The sequence below is a fragment of the Poecile atricapillus genome, chromosome 7, assembly GCF_030490865.1.
Source record: "Poecile atricapillus isolate bPoeAtr1 chromosome 7, bPoeAtr1.hap1, whole genome shotgun sequence".
In the NCBI taxonomy this organism is placed as follows: domain Eukaryota; kingdom Metazoa; phylum Chordata; class Aves; order Passeriformes; family Paridae; genus Poecile; species Poecile atricapillus.
The window spans coordinates 31,677,250-31,696,570 of NC_081255.1; the positions used below are offsets into that span (position 1 = coordinate 31,677,250).

The window sequence follows — 19,321 nt, forward strand, 5'->3', positions numbered from 1 at the left end:
AAAGAAACTCTGAAATAGTACCGAGGAGAAGATCATTGCTACCCATCCCTTCTGGAAGTCTTTTGGGCTTTGTATTTTGGTGAGTGGTGACTTGTCTGGAGCCTGTCAGTACCAAAGAAGGGTTTGTCCCAGCCCCAGATATTCCAAGAATCCGTGGAAACGTGGATTTAAAACGTGTGGATGGCTGACAAAGAGCTCAGCCAGCGATGTGAAATATTGCCATCTAACAGCTTTTTGGGAGATTTTGCGTAAACTGAATTGGCAGCCTGGAGTTCAGCAGGCAAAGTATGCAAATGAAAATTGATACTCCTCTCAGCAACTTGAAGCGAAAGGGCAGGGCCGGAGCGCGCTCCGGGATGAACTCAGCCCTCGGAGATGGAGAAGGAGGTGCACTGATGGGAAAAGTGCCCGGCTCTTCTGTCTGCAGCACATCCCTCGCATGGATAAATACACCACTCGCTGTTCATCACTGTCAGGAAAATTGTCACTTCTCACGAGCGCCACATTAATTAAAACTGAGAGTAAGGGCTGGGAAGCTGAGTGTTCGGAATCCTTTGGAAGGGGGATGGAGTGGTGTGTTCTTAGCGTGTCGTGCGCTCTGGTGCAACTGCTGCAGCTCAGTGAAACGAAACGGGTGCCAGAACGAGGGGAAATCAATCTGAACTCATGAGAAATTGATTTCCAAACCTCTTGCAGCCCTTACCCTGTGCAACCAATGGGGCTGTGTAAGGTCAGCAGACAGGCTCGTGAAACTGTGTAGCAGAATAAAAAAAATTGTATTTATCAACTTTAATTCGATTATTTTATGTGTGTATGCATATAATTTTAGGAAGTCAGAAAGCAGACTAATGTACACGTTTAAGAAAGCATACACAATTCACACAATTCATTTCAACTAAAATGGTGCCTGTTCCCTATTTTGGGACTAGCAGGACAAAAATTTCGTTTTTATTGCCATCCTGGACAATGTTCTGTGTCTTGGAAGCCACAGTGACATGGTGTGTTTTGGGGCGCCATGGGGGAAGTCTTGCAATCCCTTTACTCCATCCAAGTTTGCCCATGTTTTTTTGCCATTCCCTTTTGTGAAGTGGTGGGGGCTGTGCTGCTGAGGCTGAGCAGAGCATATTATTATAAAAATATTATTCTAAAAATTTTATTCTAAAAATATTATTATACACACATCACCCGAGGATCTACACTCCTGTGTCCAAAGGAAACCGAGCCCTCACACCAAGCCGGCTCTACGTGCCCCTCCGTAGGGAATCAAAACAGAATCACAGAGCATCATTGAGTCTGGACACCGATGTGCTGCAAATAAGTGGAAAAATAAGCTTTTCTACAGTATTTACACACGCGGTTTGCCTTCAGTGGGGAGGCTGGAGGCCACAGGACCGATCCAAACTGTGTCAGGCTGGCGGCTCAGGCTCACCTGGAAATTGACTAAAAAGTTGAATTGGGCTGTGAAACACGAGCCCTGCACTTCCCGCGGCGGCCAGAGCCCATGTCCCGCCGCAGCGCTGCCCCGCCGAGCCGGGAGGGGCCGAGCCCCGGCCGTCCCTCGGGAGGCGGCTCTCCCGCCGCGCCGCCCCGGCTTCCTGCGCCGCAGGTGAGCCGGGATCGCCCCTCGCTTCCCGCTTCCGCCCAGGTGAGCGCCGCCGGCTATCCCGCCGCTCCCGGCATCCCGCTGCTCCCCGCATCCCGCATCCCGCCCCCGGCAGCCCCGCCGCCGCCTCCCGCCCGCAGGTACCGCGAGCGCCCCGGGAATGGCACGGATGGGGTGGGATGGAGTGGGATGAGATAGGAGGGGGGCGCGGACAGTCGGCTCTGCTGCAGGAGTGAATTCCCCTTCGGACACGGCGATGTGGATCATCGGGTGAAATGTTTGCGTGAATATCTAAAGGGGGTAAAAGCCTGTGTTTATCTGTGACAAGTATTCCAACCTGCCAAGAGGATGAAGCTGGGCTCTGGCAGGTGGTGCCAAGCCATAGTACAGGAGGCAGTGGGTAGAAACTGATGCGGAGCACTGGAACTGATTGTCCAGCTAGAGTGTGAAGTCTCCCTCACGGGAGGACATTCCAGAACCATCTGGACTCAATCCTGTACCTTGTTCTTGAGCAGGGAGGTTGGACCAGATGACCCAACTGTGGTTCCTTCTAACCTGACCCATCCTGGAATTCTCTAAGGGTTCCCAACCATCTCCTGCTTCCAGAGCCTTCCAGCTTGATCAGTCTAGCCATGGCCAGGATACCAGCCTGCACTCATCCAGACACCCCCATGTGAAAGCCCTTCTGGCCCCAGGGACCTGGACAAGTCCCTGACACCCCAGTAAAGCAGGGCAGGGCTGTGTGACTCCTGACGGCAGCAGAAGGCTCTCCGTGGCACTGAAGTCATCCTGGTGTTGTGCAAACAGTTTCCATTGCTCGGAGAGGCTGGCTCAGGATGAGGAGAGGAGGGAAGTAACACACCTGTTGCAACACTTCCCATCAAGTGCCTGTCAGTCCAGAGATTCTTAGCAGAGCAGGTTTTTACTTTGTTTACAGGTGGTTAATGGGAAAACAGTTCTTCCGCATTCCATTTTAATTTCTGACCTTTGGAAGTTCAGCATGGTTCCAGGCCTAAGAGCTCTGTTCCCCATGAAGTGATTTGTTAGTTGTGTACACTGCCATCAAAGTACCTAGGATTTATTGAGAATGACAATATTTAGATATTGGAAATGAGTTTTCCATGAGAACAGGTTTTTGAGACCATGTTTTTTGCTTCGTGGAGAGCAGCTTTGGCATGAGTTCTAGCTCCCATTAGACAACAGAGAACCCACACTGGCGCTTCCCTAGAGGCTGAAATCCACATGAATTCAGGTTCTGCTTGCTAAATTTACCATGCCTGGAGAGTGAGTAAGGCTCCTGTTGATCTGCACTGACACTGGTGATCACAGGCACAGAGTGCTGAGTTTTCTTCACTTTCCTCCTCCTGCAGTCGCTAAACATATGTAAAAATCAGCCTGCCCATGCAGTATTTTTTTTTATTTTTAACAATATTTAGCTGTGATCCACTGCACCTTGGAGATGTGTGCTGTATCTGTGTTCAGGTACTCACAGAAGTATTTTTTTTCTTCTTTCAAGTGCCTGGAGCAATTGGTGTGTACTCAACAGCATTTTTGTAAATCCTGCAGCATTGCACAGAGCAGAGGTGGTTAAAGAGGAAAGGTGTGTATGTGCTATGCTTGGTCTGACTGAATTTTTCTGTAAATTATAGGTAAAAGTGAACATAACATGTAGGACAGCAAAATACATGTTAGAAGAGTGGTTTTTTCACGGTATGGAGTCACTTGATGGAGTGTAAACTATAAAATTTTGCATAGCTGAAGTTCAACTGATGACATGTTAGGACAATTTAGGATTAAGATCATGCTAACAAATACTGTTTTTCCTTGCTTTTGCTTTTATCAACTTTTAAACTGAAATTTTCCGAGTCAGAGGTCTCTGTGATGAGGAGGACGATATGCACCATATTAGTCACTCATGATAACAGGGCCAGGAAAAATTCCAACTGCATTAGTGCAAAAAGGTGACTTTGGATCGGGATGAGCCCTTTGGCTGTTCCTGTGGCAGGCTGCTGAATTGGTTGTGTTAGAAGCCTTAGAGAAATAGCAGCAGTTAGTTAGTACTTGTGGGTTTTAATATTCCCAAAGGTTCCATCCAGGCTGAATGGGGAGAACATCCCATAAGGCCAGACTTTTCCTGAAGGGATGCAGTTTGTTGGAAGCCACACTAAAGGACATGGGGCAGAGGCATTTGTGGATGGGTGAGAAATGATGGGTAGAATAATCCCTGCTGGCTGAACTGTGTCCTCTTCCAGACCCCAGCAGCAAAGCTCTCAATTTCCACCTTCCAGCAGCCCTTTGTGGAGGGCAGGTGTTTGTCAAGGCTGCTGATGGGATGCTGTGTTCCTCTCTGGCGCTGGGATGTGCTGGGGCTGAGCACTCCGTGTCTCCGTGCAAGTGGCAGGCATCTGTCAGGGGGGTGATGGCAATGGAAGACTGAAACCTTTCAGCTCTTCTGATGACCCTCTGCTGGCACCAGCATGGGGGAGTTCCTTTTTCACTTATGCTGCTTTTGAAGAAGATCCAAGTCTTGGGATTTCGTACAAAACCTTCTGATGGTTTCTCACTCCCTCGGATGCGTTGAGTTCAGCTCCCAGAAGTGAAGACAGTGGAACCCCAGATGGATGCTGCCCTGGGGTTACAAAACACTCAACCTTCTGAAATTCATCATTTCCTCGATGGCTTTATGGTTACATCGGAAGTTGTGACATAAGTGTTGAACTGAGGTTTCCAATAAGATAAATAAATGCCTACAGAAGTTGGAGACTGGAGTTAAGGAAGTGGGATGTGGAGTGCATGAACTGATTTTAACAGGATAAACCAAAGTGTTTTGGATCATTCTTCAAAATTAACACCTAGAAATGGACTTTCTAATTTATCAACCGTTTGCTGACACTGTCTGGATTTAGAATGTGTTTGGAAAATGTTTAATGATAAACTGTTTGGGGACTTAAACATAGAGATCAATAATACATGGAGTTGTGAGTTTCTCTGGTGCCCAAAAGCCGGTCTTAGAGACCTACCCTCAATTATCCATGACTTGAAAACTGTAAATTAATTTATATTTTCAGGGATCCCTTCACACCAGAAAGAGCTGTTTGCTTGAATTTCCCCAGCCCCCCCCCCCCACCCCCTTAATGGAAGAAAGGAGAATAAAGAAATACTTAGTGTAGTTTTAACATATTGCACCAAAAAAAAACCACAAACACTAAAAAGCATTGCAAGCTGTCTGGAGGCCAGCTCTGATCACGAGGAACCCCAGAGTGATGTGTAAATTTGAACTGTTATTCAACCACCTGAGATCCACTTGGGCTTCCACTGGCACAAGTGGCCTGCAGTGACTCTTAGGAACACTTGGAGCAGCTCAAGCAAGAAGCTGAAACTTTCTTTAATCTTTTTTTTCCTCCTGTTTTGTACCTCCTTCTCCAGGGAGCTTCTGCCCTGATGGAGCCAAGATCTCTTACCTATAATTCTTCTCCTTAAATTTAAATCTCCAATTTTCTCATGTCAGTCCCCGTTGCCATAATTGCTGTTGTTACAGCCTCGGCAAAGGAAAAAAGATTAATTTTTGGGATGGTTAGCTCAGCACTTGGAGGCTGTTTTGGGTTGGGAATGGGTGTTTCTGGTGGTGCAGTTTGGTCCTGCTGTGAGGTGTGGACATGTCACCCCTGTCCCCTCTTGTCCCCCTCCTGCCAATGCTGGCAGCTCGGAGCTGACTGGGCACAAAACTCACCCCACCAAAACGTGATGGATCTTTCTGAGTAATTAGCTCCCTGTTCCAGCTCACTGTGGGATCAGCTGAATGGAAAATGGAAAGGGAAGAATAAATGCGTGAAAGAGGGCTGGGGAGCTGGACCAGCCTCTTGGCTGTGGCTCTTGGGTGGGCATGGTGCTGTTGAGTCGTCATTATTTCCTGCCATGCTGGATTTCTTCTCTGAGTTTAATCTTTTCCTCACCCTACTGCTCCTTTAAAGGTGTTTCAAGCCACTTTACCTCACAGGAGTTATTTTCCATCCCTTTCTCATTTTGGTTCACTCGCTTTCCTCCTTCCACTGCTGATGTGAGGTAGAAAAACAGAGGAGGAAAGTTAATGGGGAGAAGTTAAACCAGGAAGAAAGAACAAATTTCCATGTTCTTTGTTTTGATTTGTTAAGGTTCATGCCATATTTTCAGTTGAGGAGGTTAAGTTTTGTCTTTTGGGTTTAATGAAGACTCAGGAGTGTGTAAGGAAACGGTGTTTTCATCTGCTCTTCAGAATCAGCTCTCAGCACAGAATCAAAGGCTGCTGTGCTCTTAGAAGTGTTTCACTTTGAATGGAAAAGAAAATAAAGCTGCAGCACTTCCAAAGTTCAGATGCATTCCTGAAAATCTTTCAGGGGGTTGTATGGGTTTGCTGCTTCAACTCTTGCTACAAGTTTGATTTAAAATGACCTCCTAAGTCTGTTAGGAGTCTTGCAAAGCAACTTGTTTTGCCTGGCCTTGAGTGGAAATCACACAAACCCACCGAGTTCTGCAGGAATTCCTGCAGGAGCCAAAGCTCCTCAGATATGCACAGCAAAGGGTGCATAAATGTGCAATTGTGGTTTGTGACACGCCTCCATCCTCTTCTTTTTCCCAATTAGGTAAATCAACTTGACTCTGCAGGAGAAGGGAAGCTACTCACCTGCATAATTAATATTTTGGTAAATAGAGCAATGTCCTCCCCAAATTCCAGGTGTTTTCAGTGTGAGCAGAGACAGCATCAGAGGCAGAGCTGAAAGGATCAGAGGTCCTGCTGGGAGAGAGCCCCTGGAATGTGCCTACCCTGCTGTAACATTCACCATATGACCCTTGCCCCTCTTGAATTGCAAGACTAAAAAATAAATAAAAAGCATTTATCTAGAGAGAGAGATATGGCTAGTCTTGTTCCAAAGTAATTCCAAATATATTATTCTGAAATTACACACTTATATACTGGATAGAATTAAAATTATGTAAATTGTGCTGTTAAATGGCTGACTTCTTTCAGCGGAGCTTGTAGTAAGTGAAGGAATCTTGTTTGGTAGAGCTGCCTTGATAGATTTCAGAATGACAGGCTCCACATCAACTTAATAACATGCAAGCAAGGGTACAAATTTATCATCTCTGCTAATTGCAAGTCTGTTGTTTTTATACTGCCATCTAGGCCTCAGCCCCTGTTGGAGACCAGTTCTATTTGGCATAGTGGAGGAGCTGGATAAAGGATATTCTGCTCCTTAAAAGCTTAATAAAGGATATTTTGATGTTCATGTACGTAGAAAAGAGAAAGGCAAATGCCTGCAGGAGAACAGGCTTCCTTCACCTGTTGTAAATCAGGCTGTGATTAGAACAGACTTTCCTCAGAAACGTGTTGGAATAGGGATTAATATGCCCAAATTTGGGTTTTAATTCTGTGCTGTCCCATGAGTGGACAAAACTTCATTGTTTTATGGGGAAACACAAAGTTTCACCTATATTGCCATCCAGCAGGGCTGAATTATCATGATAAGAATGCTATCTACAAATGACCAGGTAGAAAGCATCTTCTAAATAATAGGTAGATTTTAGCTCTGTGTGGATCTGTGAAGATCACAGCTTCAATGCCAATGTTCAAAATAATTTGGTTGAGCATATCTGTGTCTCAGTTTTCCTTTTCAGTTTCTTTTCATAACCTGTATTTTTATTCATATTTGGAAGAGTTGTTCATATTCCTTCCTGTGTGTGAAAGAAAAAGCACGTGGAACAAGGAAAAAATTTTGGATGTGCTGAGGCTATGTCAAGAACTTTGTTAAATACTTGGGGTAAACAACTGGGATAGTAGTATTTTTTTTATTAAATTTGTTGCAGTTAGTATTAATGCATTTATCAAATGTCACTATTCTGTTTAGATCTATCATTTATTAATTTGATATTTTTTCCTTTGAAACCTCAGCAGGTTATTCTGAACAATTCCAAAAATACCCCTCAACATGCCTGAAAATCCAGCAGCAGGTACGTGGTCTGAAAAGGATTCTTTTTGCTGAGCACTGAGCAAAGAAGCTCCATTCCTAACCTGGTCTTGTTTGTTTATTTCTGCAGATAAGCAGCAGGTGCTGCAGATCCTGGATCGGCTGCAGGCAAAACTGCAGGAGAAAAGGGATTCCCAACACCAGGAAAACCTGGCTGTCCTAAGGAACACCCTCAGGAGCCCCTTGTTCAACCAGATTCTGACTCTCCAGCAATCCATCAAGCAGCTGAAGGAGCAAGTGAGTGTAAAATTACTGTTGTTGGTGTGATGATAACTCTGGGCTGGTGGAACTTGAATCAGGACGTGTAGGCGTGTGTTAACGAGGGCGCTCTCGTTAATAAGCTGTAACGTGGTGTTAGTGAGCGCTGGGCCTTTTTTTTCCTTCTGTGGAGCTGGTGTCTGCAGAGGCACTGCTGAAATGAGAAGTGGTTTTGCAACAAAGAGGTCATGGGGCAACGTGCTTTGAAAGGGATGCAGGAGAGGCAGGGTTGTGTTGGAAAAAAACATCTGCAAAAGACATCAGCTCCAGTGTTTGGAGTCCTGAACAGTGTTGGAACTGGGATCCTTTGTTTTTCACAGAAGCTGAGTGTTGTTTATCAGCTCACTGGCAGCATTTTTTCCTCCCTAAAAGACAGCATCACTTAGTTCCTGCTAGTTTTTGCAAGAATGCTTAACCTGCTTTGGGAAGTAAGGTGTAGAAAACCCAGCCTGAAGATTTGCCAAGCTCTGATGCAGCTCTACCCAAGTGAGTTTTAAAATGACTTGGCTTCAGCAGAGGCTGGAACTTGTGTGGTATATATTGGTTTATACAGCCAAGTGACACTTGATTTTGTGAACATGGGTGTCCATGCCACAATTGCATGGACAGGTCTCACCCTGCAGTTAAGTTAAAATCATCAGCAAACTTAAAACCAGGGACTGAGCAGCAGCAATCCCTGTCACTGCTGTCACTGTGCCCAGCAGGAATTGCAGCAGGGTGGGTGCCAGGGGGACAAGGCTGTCCCTTGCCAGATGTATTGCAGGTGTTCCTGGCTGGCCTGGTGGTGGCTGTGCAATCCAAGGCTTGCATGCATGTCTGCAGGCTATTAAAAAATGTATGAAAATGCAAATATATCTGTGACATAGTGGGGTTTGTGTTCAGAACGTTCAGAATTCTCACACCTAGAAAATTTAGGTTTTCTTGAAATTCTATTTAAGCATGGGCAACTTCATTCAGGATGGGATTTTCCACTTTATTATGTCACAGTAGGAATGCTTTTCATTTCTTCATTATCAGTAAGGACTAGAAGTGCAAGTTCTAGCAGTGATAACGTGTTCAGTGGCAGTTTGTACCCTAGGCTCTCTTTGGGGAGAGGATAATACAAACCAGGCCTCAAGCTCCTGAATGTCTCAAAATATTAGAACATTTGTGCCAAAATTCTGTATAGATTTCCCTAATAGTAGCAGCAGAGGTTGAAAGCCTCTTTAGTGTTTGGTGCTTTTGCATGTGTTGTTTCTGAAATAGCAGGGTGAAAAGAGGATAAGGGGCATGGGCAGGGAGAAGCATGAAAGAAACAGAGAAAAATGTAAAAACACGGCTGAAACATTCAGGGAACTCCTGAAAAACAGTTTAAATTTGATATGGTAGCTTGGTTATAGATTATGTATTAACACTGCCTGATTTATACAGGTGAGTATATTTGTGTGAATGGGTATCTATGAACACAGGTATTTTTGCTCCTTTGTCACCCTGCAGATAAAATAGTGTTTCTTCTTTTGTTTTCAGTTGTTTTTCCACATCTTTGTTCATTTTCAACAGCTCAATTACATGCCTCCTGACCGCTCAGTAGATTTTGATTTTACCAAGAGGGGGCTGTTGGTGTTTGCTGACAAATCAGTCAATGCTCAGACACCTTGCACTGGACCCAAAGCATCAGCCTTCACTCCAAACCTGGGAGTCAATGAATTTAACATGATCATCCAGCAAATGGCAAAGGTAAGGCTTTAAGGTTTAGTGATCCAAACTTTTTTTTAATTTTGGAGCATTTCACACTGCTTTTTTTTGTTGTGTTTCTGGAAGCATGGTGCCTCCTAACCAAGAGAGAGTAGAAGTGTTGAGAACTTTTCCCTGGGGAAGATAATATCAGCAATAGGAAGTGGCTTGGTGGCTTGTTTTGTTTTTTTAACTTCCATTGCCAATTTTCTGTTTTACTTTCTACCAAACACACCAATGTAGCAAGGAAATTTCAATTGCCAGACAACATTTTTGGTATTTGATGACACTTAATTGAAAATGGGCATTTTCAGCAGAGTCTTGTTTTGATGGAAGCACTTGTTTATCAAGTACATTTTAAATTGGAAATGTACCAACTTTGAACAGTGCAAAGGATTAAAAAAAAACCCAGCATGTAATATGTAACCCTTTATTTAGTATGTCTTAACTTTGCCAGACAGATGTAGATGTACCAAATTCCCTAAGGATTTGTACAGGTGCAGACTTCCACCCATGTGGGATTGGCATTTATAGCACAAATGTATTGTTATGTGTTATTTTGAACCATTAGTTTAATTGCTTAGTCATGCCTTTCTATATTAAGTAACTGTTGCTAATTGACTACCTTAATGTAGCTGTAGTATTTTGAGCATTACTCTTCTCATTAGGGTGTCATTAACTCATCAGAGATAAGATTTAGCAGTAAAGGCTGCATGTTATTTGGAATATGAAGAGTGCATTCTCCCAGTAATATTTCCCAGTAAACAACCCCAGAAATCTTGTATTAGAACTGGAAAACAGGCAGTTGCAAAAGCAAACTTTTTTTAGCATTAAGTGTGAAGCTGCAGAGAGGGGAAGGAAATTAATTTCTTTATTTAAAAGCTTCAGTCTTTTGAATGCACACCTAAAAATCAGCATTAAAAGCAAGGGAAGCCAAAAGACAAGTCATTTAGTTCAGCTACACAGCATTTCCAGAAATCCCAAATATATTGCTCTAGACAGCACTTTGTTCATAGTTTTCATCCAGTTTGGAATTCATCTCATAATGTGGATGAAGTGTGAAAGTAGCTCTTAAATTCCCTGAGGTTTCAGAACCTCAGAGTGCTTGCATATCCAATACATTGCTATATTAAAAATAATAAATGGAGGAGCTTTTATAGAAATAACATACTCAGTATCTTGCCTTTGTTTAGTCTTAGGAGAAGAATAATTCTCACAGGGTTCATAAATTTTAAACTCATTCTATTTCATTAAAATTAGTAAATTATTTTATCTTCTGTTTTATTAGGGAAGACAAATAGAATCAATAACGATTGATAAACCTTCTGTTGGAGGTCTCGGATTTAGTGTGGTTGCCCTTAAAAATCCCAGCCTGGGAGAAGTTGGTATCTTTGTCAAGGAAGTCCAGCCAGGAAGCATAGCTGACAGGTGAGATCTTCATAATTGTGTTGGGAAATTGTATTTTCCATGAAGGGAAAAGTCATGACCTTCACGTTGAAAACTCTATCAGAATAACATGTTTGTCTGGGTTATCTGGTGGGATATTTTGCTGGTGGTATCTTGAATTCTGGCTTTTCAGCTAAAAGGGATTCATGTTTTGAGGATCAGGTTTTCAGATGAGTTTTAAATATCCAAGCCATTCATAAATGGAATTTCCAGAAATCATGACTCACTTTAGAGAATTTTGAGTCCTGATTAAAAAAACAAAAGAAAGCTCAGAAAAGAATTACAAAGAAAATAAAAATTAGATTCCATTTTTAATTTTTATGCATTTTGTCCATGAAAGATTTTTTTTTGCCTCCTTTTTTCTTTATTTATATGCCTCTGACAATGCCTTATTTATAGCTGGTTTTACTGTTTGTTTCCTGTGTAAATTTAGATCCACTTCTCCTGACAGATCCCTGCACAGATGTCATCATAGAATCGAGGCTTCAGGCAGTTTCTTCCTGTATTGTCTGTGGGTTTTCACCCAACAACAAAAGACAGAGCAATCCTTTAAAAATAAAATGCAATTGTAAAACCACAAGAGTTGGCATGAGACAAATGCAGTGCTTGGAATTATGTTTCAAGAAAATGTGTCTAGATTTCAAGTCATTGGTGTCACTTTTTAAATAACACATGTCAGGAAGTGCCAACACAGGATGACAAAAAGAGTGGGGAGAGGTTGGAATGATAATGGCGATGGGCCCACAGAGAACACACCAGAGAACACTTAAAGAAAAGCATATTAAAGCTCTTTCAAAGTGGAGACAGATGGACTGATCCGGATGTCAAAGGAGGGTGAATATCTCACTTTAGGATTTGATGACCTGCTGCTCACTTTCTTTGATGAGAGAATCTGAAATATGGTTAGTGCTCGAAGAAAGTGATTTCTGGGAAACATCTTAAACATGGCACGATAAAAAGGAAGTTTCAAATGCCTTAGTTAAGATGTGCAGTTATATTGTTTCGGAGTTTATAAATTTCCCCAGCATGCTTCCCATTTTGCTTCTGAGACAAGACCTCCTGGAGACTTTTTTTTGGATTCCTACAGAGCTTTGAAGGCAGTGTCTGTCTATGTAACAGTTTGGTCTCGTGCTCAGAATGAATATTTAACAAAGGAGATGAGTGATGGTTTCTCTCTTGTCACAAATCTAAATTCATCACTGGGGTGAATTAACTGTGAAATTTATATTATCTCAAGGTAGCAACCGAACTGCGCGTTGCTCCAAGAAAGTTTCATGTCTGAACCTTGATACTATAAATTTTAAGTAAAATATAAATATGCAGCACATCAATCCTTAGATTAAATAGTGATACAAAACAGCATCAAAGCCTGACTTGTGGGTTGTTAGAGATGGCATCATGTAGTGCTAAACATAATGAAGAATAGTTCCTAGTTTATTGTGTAACTACAAAAATATTTTTTCTGCTTTGTAGTTCAATATCATCAAGAAAGGATAAGGGAATTGCAATTAAATTTTGAATAGAAGCAAAGTAAAGAATTGAGTGAATTTCTGTACCACGACAAAGCTGGAACAAAATGTGGCTGGGCAGTTTGGAACAGTGTAGATTCAATGTAAGCTGGTGAAGGCGCCCTACTAAGCAGATTTTTAAAATACATAAACATTTAACCTCACAGGACTGTGTATTTTACGTGTTCACAATTCAGTTACACGAGCCTGATGTGGAGTCACTGTGCTGCATTAAAAAATTGCTTTCAATGTTTTGTTAAGGGATCAAAGACTGAGGGAAAATGACCACATACTGGCCATTAATTGCACGCCATTGGATCAGAACATTTCCCATCAGCACGCCATTGCCCTCCTCCAGCAATCCACAGGATCCCTGCATCTGGTGGTGGCTCGGGAGCCACTTCAAGGGAACAGCAGAACTGCCTTATTAAATGATGTAAGTCCACCTGAGACTGTGAGTTGTTGTAATACTGTCAAAATCAGATTTTGAGCTGGGCTGGATATTTTTTCTTTTTTTTTTTTTTTTTTCCGGGGCTCTCGGGTGTTTGTGTTAAGCAAGTTTTACATAGAGGGATTTTTTGCTTTAGTCAGATTTTGTGTGTGATGACATTTCATTTAGAGCCACCATGCAGTAAGCACAGAGCTTCCATTGCAAATCTGCGTGGAGTTGTTATAAAACAGATCCTGGGTTTTTATGGGATAGCAGAAGCTTTAGTAGATCACCATATTCTTATCAGCAAGGTCTGTTCAGCACAGGCTGGATGAAGCATTTTATGAGAATACCCAGCTGAAACCTACTTGTGCTCGGCAATTAAAGATGCTCTGATTACCTCTTAAAAAGAGAGTAAACATAACCTGCCATGGACACTGCTTGAAACAGCCCAACCAATTTAAATTGGCACTACTCACACTAAAAAGCCTTGTCTTTGTTTTAAAAAACAAACACAATTTATCTGTTAGAGAACCTCTCAATCCCTGTTTATTTATCAGCTTGTTTTGTTTGAGTTGGGTTTTTTTTTGTTGGTTTTTTTTCATCTGCAAATTTCAGTGATTGGGAAGCCTTTTGTTTTTGTGACAAAGGAGAGCTTGTCACTAGGACATGTAATAAACCAGGGCTGAACTTCCATCTGTGTTCCACCCATATGGCCCAGGTGGCTTCCCTGAATTCGGTCAAACTGCACACCTAAATCCAGGGATTGCAATATTGAAATCTGAATTTATTGTGCTAATAGATTTTGATGAAAATCTGGGTAAAAGCAGTGCTTTTCCTTATTCATAGTAATTATTTCCCTCATGATTATTACAGAGGTAGTGAAATCTGAAGGTTTTAGTGGATAATCAATATTGTTTATTGCACTGAAAATTTTAAAGAATTAAATTTTAACTGCTTTTTCATTGAAAGATCTGTACTGAACAGACTAACAAAATAAAATACAAATATATATCTCTGCAGGGGGTCTTTAAACTTCTTTTATGATATTTAACTGGCTTTGGCAAAGATTTTCAGTATGCTAATAAATCCTTTATTCGCAGAAGACTTAAATCTGCCTACTTTGCTTCATTTGGGCCTGTATGAGATATTAATCTGACAGAAACATTGGCTGGGTTTGGGTTGCTTAACAGCTTTGTTATTTTCAGATTGTCTTGTAGAACATAAGGTCATGGTACAGTGTAGTTTAGAAATTTGCTTCCAATCCAGTATGGCAGAATATTGTGCTGTGCTATTAATTCAGTGCTGAATGGGGGTGTTCAGAGTGTGTAAGTGAAATAACAGAAGTAAGAATTTGGGCAAACGCTGAGTGAAAACTGGGCCAGTGCACTCCTTGCCTCTGTTTTTCCCTCTTGTTTGCAGTTCTCTGGATTTATGAAAAACTAAAAGGATACTTTTCATTTTGGCAGGAAGATCTTAAAATTGCTTTTTCTTAGTCAAGCTTTTTCCTAGTATCCTGTTATCCTGAAAGTGGAGGACAAAAATGTGTGTTTAAAAACAGATGAGAAATCCCACTGCGTATTTATAAGGAAATGGAGCTGAGTGAACAAAATCCCACAGATCTCCAGTACGTGGGGTGGAGACAGAAAATGGGTCTGATTAATTCTCCTCGTTCCTGCTACACGTGAAAGCGAGAAACGTTAACGATCGTCCGAAATTAAAATCTCCTGTTTTTATTAATTGCAGATTCACTGGGGCCACATTGAAGACGTTGAGCTGATTAACGATGGTTCAGGATTAGGCTTTGGAATTGTAGGAGGAAAGTCGAGTGGAGTAGTTGTAAGAACAATTGTTCCTGGGGGATTAGCAGATCGGGTAATTTGTTATATTATGTCACTTCTTGTTTGATTGCAAAGTATAATTAAGCACTTTTGACAGTCTTAAAATAAACTAATATACTTAAACAAAAGGAAGCTGGTAGCATCAAAGTCTGAATGCCAGCACATGCTTTATCAATAAATACATTGAAGGTATGATTGAGGACAAAAGTCAGCACCTGATGTAAATTAAGTTGTTTCTCAGACAAGCTTTGGCTTTTGTAACATTGTTGAACATGGAAAAATTCTGAAAAACTGCTTGATATCTTTAATACTTTTGGTATTTTCAGCCTTTGGTCAGTCTGGGGCAGGACTCTATAGAATTTGGCACATTTTGCAACGTCTATAGGGACAAACTCTCCAAGTGAATTGTCAGGCAAGAAAATCTGCCCTACCAAAGTCAGTGCATTGCAAGATTCGGTTTAGAGATTGAAAATGTCCTATTTCCAGTGGGTTCCAGTGAAGGGGGGGGTTGATCCCTGCCTTGCAGCCTGGCGGGTTCAAGGAGACACTTAGGTTTGGTGCAAAGCCTTTTGAAGTTACACAGGCACAGTTTGCACCTTTGGTTTTTTGTCTTTAGAGGCTTGGTGCTGAGCATTGCTACATTTCAGAAGTAGAACACTCAATATAACAAAAATACTTATTTTTTTAATAACAAAACATATTCAGATTTTTAAAGCTAATCTGGTTATGATGAGTTACAGTATCTGAGGACTGGAACCAATGCAGACAAAAGAGAGAGGCAAAAATACTTCCTCTAGAACAGGATGGAGCTAAAACCTGGAAGCTTGGAGAGCTTTACTAGAAAACGTTGGTTTTTTCTTGACTGTCTCCCTCTGAACCTGCCATGTATAAATGAGTATTTTTTAATTTTTGTCTAACACCTGTTTTGCTGTAAGGAATAAAGTGTTTTGGCTACCAATGAAGCATGTAAGCTAAGAACTCACCCCATCATTCTCAGCTGAATGAGACATCATTAAAAACATGTGAAATAATGAGGCATGTACATGTTAAAATTGGATGAGTTTGTAAATGAGTTTGAGTTGGTTCTGGAAGTAACTCTGTGATTGCTGTATAAATCAATGCACCAAAGGTAGTGGAACTGTGCTGATCAATACCAGCTGAGAATTTGGTGCTAGAAATTCCTGCTTGTGATGGAAATGATGATGTAGGTCATGAATCATAATTATCAGGTAAAAAGTGGATTGTGTGGAGTCTTGTTACCTTCAGTGGCTTTACTCACTCAAGTTAGAGCTGGTCACATGAGAAAAAAAGTTCCTGGCTAATATAGAAGTACGAGGGAAAACTCCTAAATGAAAATGCTGTGCTTATATTCTAACTCCTGTCTGATGAGGAGTATTCCATGAAACAGAACACAAAACAATCTGTGAGATTATAAAACATTGTTGCTGCCTGTTTTTTCCTAAATGAGCACAGCAGTGGGAAAAAAAAGCACATAACTGTACAAACAAGTCCTTGAATGATTTAAAATGTTGCCGTGGTGGTCATTTTTTCTGGAATTTTCTCACATTGGTTCTCATGGCCATGAAGATGCCCCTACACAGTTAGGGTTTTGTGATGGAAAAGATACTTTATGGATGGACTGGAAACACTTTTTGCCATTTTATTTGCGTTTGAAGGACGGGAGGCTGCAGACAGGCGATCACATCTTGCAGATTGGAGGGACCAACGTGCAGGGAATGACCAGTGAGCAAGTTGCCCAGGTGCTGAGGAACTGTGGGAATTCTGTCAGGATGATCGTCGCAAGGGACCCCAAGTGTGAAGCCATGGAGGCTCCACCAGCTCCTGCGAGCTGGCCAGTCAGCACATTACCTTCCCTTCCAAATGAAAATGTGAGTATCTGCTGCTTCCTTCTGACATTGTTAACTGTGTTTGTGGCTTGTGATCAGAAAGGAAGGAGAGAACAGTGTTCTTGGGCCCTAAAGTGCTTCTCTCTTGAGTTTTCAGGTATCGTATTCTTGTGTTTAAGTGGTCATTATTATAGCCCTGCCTTCTATACTTTTTCCCTTTTTCCTGTATCTTACTAATACCTATAATCTTGGGATTGGAATGACCATCTTTACAGAATTTATTTCAGAGTGGCTAATTTAATTACCAAGACCATAAACATTATCGATAAGTGGTACTTTCAGTTCTTCTTCTTAGCTCATTACATTTTTTCTTATCAATCATTTGTAAGTGGGTTTAAAACTGGACTGTGAATTTCCCTAGTCTGAAATCCAGAGAGCCACGGCCACACCAGAATTATTCAGCACAATCATCTTTTTATGAAACATAAGTGTAATGTTTTCATAGTCTACGCTACTGCCTGTGATAGGAAATATATCTAAAAATTTTGAAACTTGTTTTAGCAAATCTTATCATGGTCATATCAAAGTCTCTTGTTTTTGAAGTCATTCTTTTCAGTTTTGAGTAATTAAAATCAACAAATGCTACACTAAGTGTACAGTAGGTCTCGAAACATAAACAAAGCTGTGCTTGTGTACCATCTGCTACTACTGTGCTGCTTAGATTTAGGTGTAGAATCTGAGTAGCCTTTTCTTTCTTGTTTAGTTTCTTGAATATGAGTGAAGAGAGCTGGGTTGTTTTTTTTTGAAGCACTGTTTTTAAAGGTCAGAGTAGAAGTCACTTTGCTACAAACTCACCTCTTTGCTCACTGGGCACAGTCACTGCAAAGGCAGCTTTGTGTTTTACATCCCTGGGAAAATGCTGTGCCTGTGTCAGTCAAGTATTTTGGGTTCTTCTGGAGCTCCTTTTCTCCCCAGGGGATCTCCAGGAGGGATCAGTGCAGCAGGAAACTCAGTGTCCTGGAGCTGGGAGGGCTGATCTGCATCCCTAAAGCTGGAGTCTGAAAACTGGGCTTGTCCAATACTCTGACTAGAGGCTTTCCAAGGGAATCAGCAGTGCTATAAGGCCCTTCTTTCCTCACTGGATCATATTTTCCAGGGCCGATATTATGGCCAAAATAACATGGTCATAGTTTTGTTTCCTCCACAAAATACTGTTTTTCTCTCTTCTGTTGTCACTGATAAGCCCTGAGCATTGTAAATGCTGTAGCCTTTCTAAAATGTGATTCCTTCTCAGTGTCTTTTCAGTGTCCTTTGTGTTCCTGCTATGCAGTTTAGAGGGGAAAAAATAATTTTCTGAACTAAATAGTGCCTTCATGCGTAGATTTGAAGAAACTCCTCTTCCTGGTGCCAGGAAAAATTTGCAAAGATGAGTTAGTTAGATTAGTTAATCTGACTGTATTTATTAGCTTGATGATGATTTCAATGATCCACCATTGAGTTCGTGTCAAATCTATAATGGAATTTATTCCTATAATCTAGGTTTTTTTCTCTGGTTTTTGAGTCTTTCACTAGCTGTGAGCTTTGGAATGGAAAATATTTTCTTTTTCTCAGTTTTTGCAAACCAGCAGAAAGGCATTTTTAATAGTTGGTTAGTTATTTTAAGTTTTACATTAATATTTAATTTTCTTTGAATATCCTTAACTAGAGAATAACTGAAGGAAGAAAACAATCTTATTATCTGTACTGACCAAGGTAGTGACAGCAGTGTGAGCAGCCTGCTGACTGTATTTAGGACTTTGCACTTCGATTTTTCTGGACTTCATCTCAATTATTTTGCATGCTAGCAGGGGTGTTATTTAAAGAGAAATGTTTGTAGCCAGAGCACTGACTCTGAGGAGCTTTTTGGTTGTCAAAACAGCCGGGTTCTCAAGGCCCCAGCTCCATTTCAGGTGTTGCTGTGGGCTTGTTTACTGTAGATAAGTGACAGCATCCAAACTTATCTTCATCTCCATCAGCCTCTTATGGGGCAAGGGAGTTGGAAGGCATTTAATGAGCTTAATGACTTTGCTGGTGGAGGGAGGTGTGTGTGATAACGAGATAGTGCCCATCGATTTCTCTTCCATTGAGAAGTGAAATAGGTATGGCTGGAACTCTGGGCTGCTTTTGATATGGGTCCTTCCAGAGCTGATACTTGGCAAGCATTTGATTGAACTTCTCTTTTTTCACTCCCTTAAGAAATGTTTTCCATTTTCCCCAGTCCGTTTTTTGCAGTTGGCAGTGACAGGATCCCTCTTGATTTCATCACTTTAACAGACCTTACTCTCATCATCTTCTTTTTGATCTCATTGCTCTGTATCTGATTACAGAAAGCAAACAACTCTATGTATTTTAATTTATCCCTTGCAATCCCAGATTTATGTGCTTGATTGTTTTTCTCTTTTGGTCTCACCAGTGTCTTTACTGTTCTCTGTTTGAACTCTTGCCTTGCAGTTCTGATTTTTACTGGTCAGAGAAGAGTTGCACAGACATCCCAGGGCCAGCTTTGTAGGGACTTTACAAATGAGTTTACGTTGCATTTAAACAAAAGGAAAAACAAATGACTTCTCACTTCTGAAGATCTTAATTAACCTATAATATTGTAATGGCATTGGGAAATTATGAGAACTTTTTTAC

General features: G+C 41.4%; 1 protein-coding gene across 3 annotated transcripts in view; it reads left to right on the forward strand.

Annotated features, from left to right (window-relative positions):
- Positions 1-3,157: 3,157 nt before the first annotated feature.
- The window catches only part of PATJ (PATJ crumbs cell polarity complex component), a 134,091-nt gene continuing 117,927 nt past the window's right edge, over positions 3,158-19,321 (forward strand). Inside the window, exons 1-8 of one of the 3 annotated variants that reach the window (XM_058843045.1) lie at positions 3,158-3,207; positions 7,533-7,588; positions 7,676-7,842; positions 9,403-9,579; positions 10,865-11,004; positions 12,792-12,966; positions 14,707-14,835; positions 16,478-16,690. In XM_058843045.1, the coding sequence (XP_058699028.1) occupies positions 7,567-7,588; positions 7,676-7,842; positions 9,403-9,579; positions 10,865-11,004; positions 12,792-12,966; positions 14,707-14,835; positions 16,478-16,690 (1,023 nt within the window). In that variant the 5' untranslated portion in view covers positions 3,158-3,207; positions 7,533-7,566. The remainder of the gene's footprint in view (positions 3,208-7,532; positions 7,589-7,675; positions 7,843-9,402; positions 9,580-10,864; positions 11,005-12,791; positions 12,967-14,706; positions 14,836-16,477; positions 16,691-19,321) is intronic. The other 2 variants (XM_058843044.1, XM_058843043.1) reach the window with 2 other exon arrangements.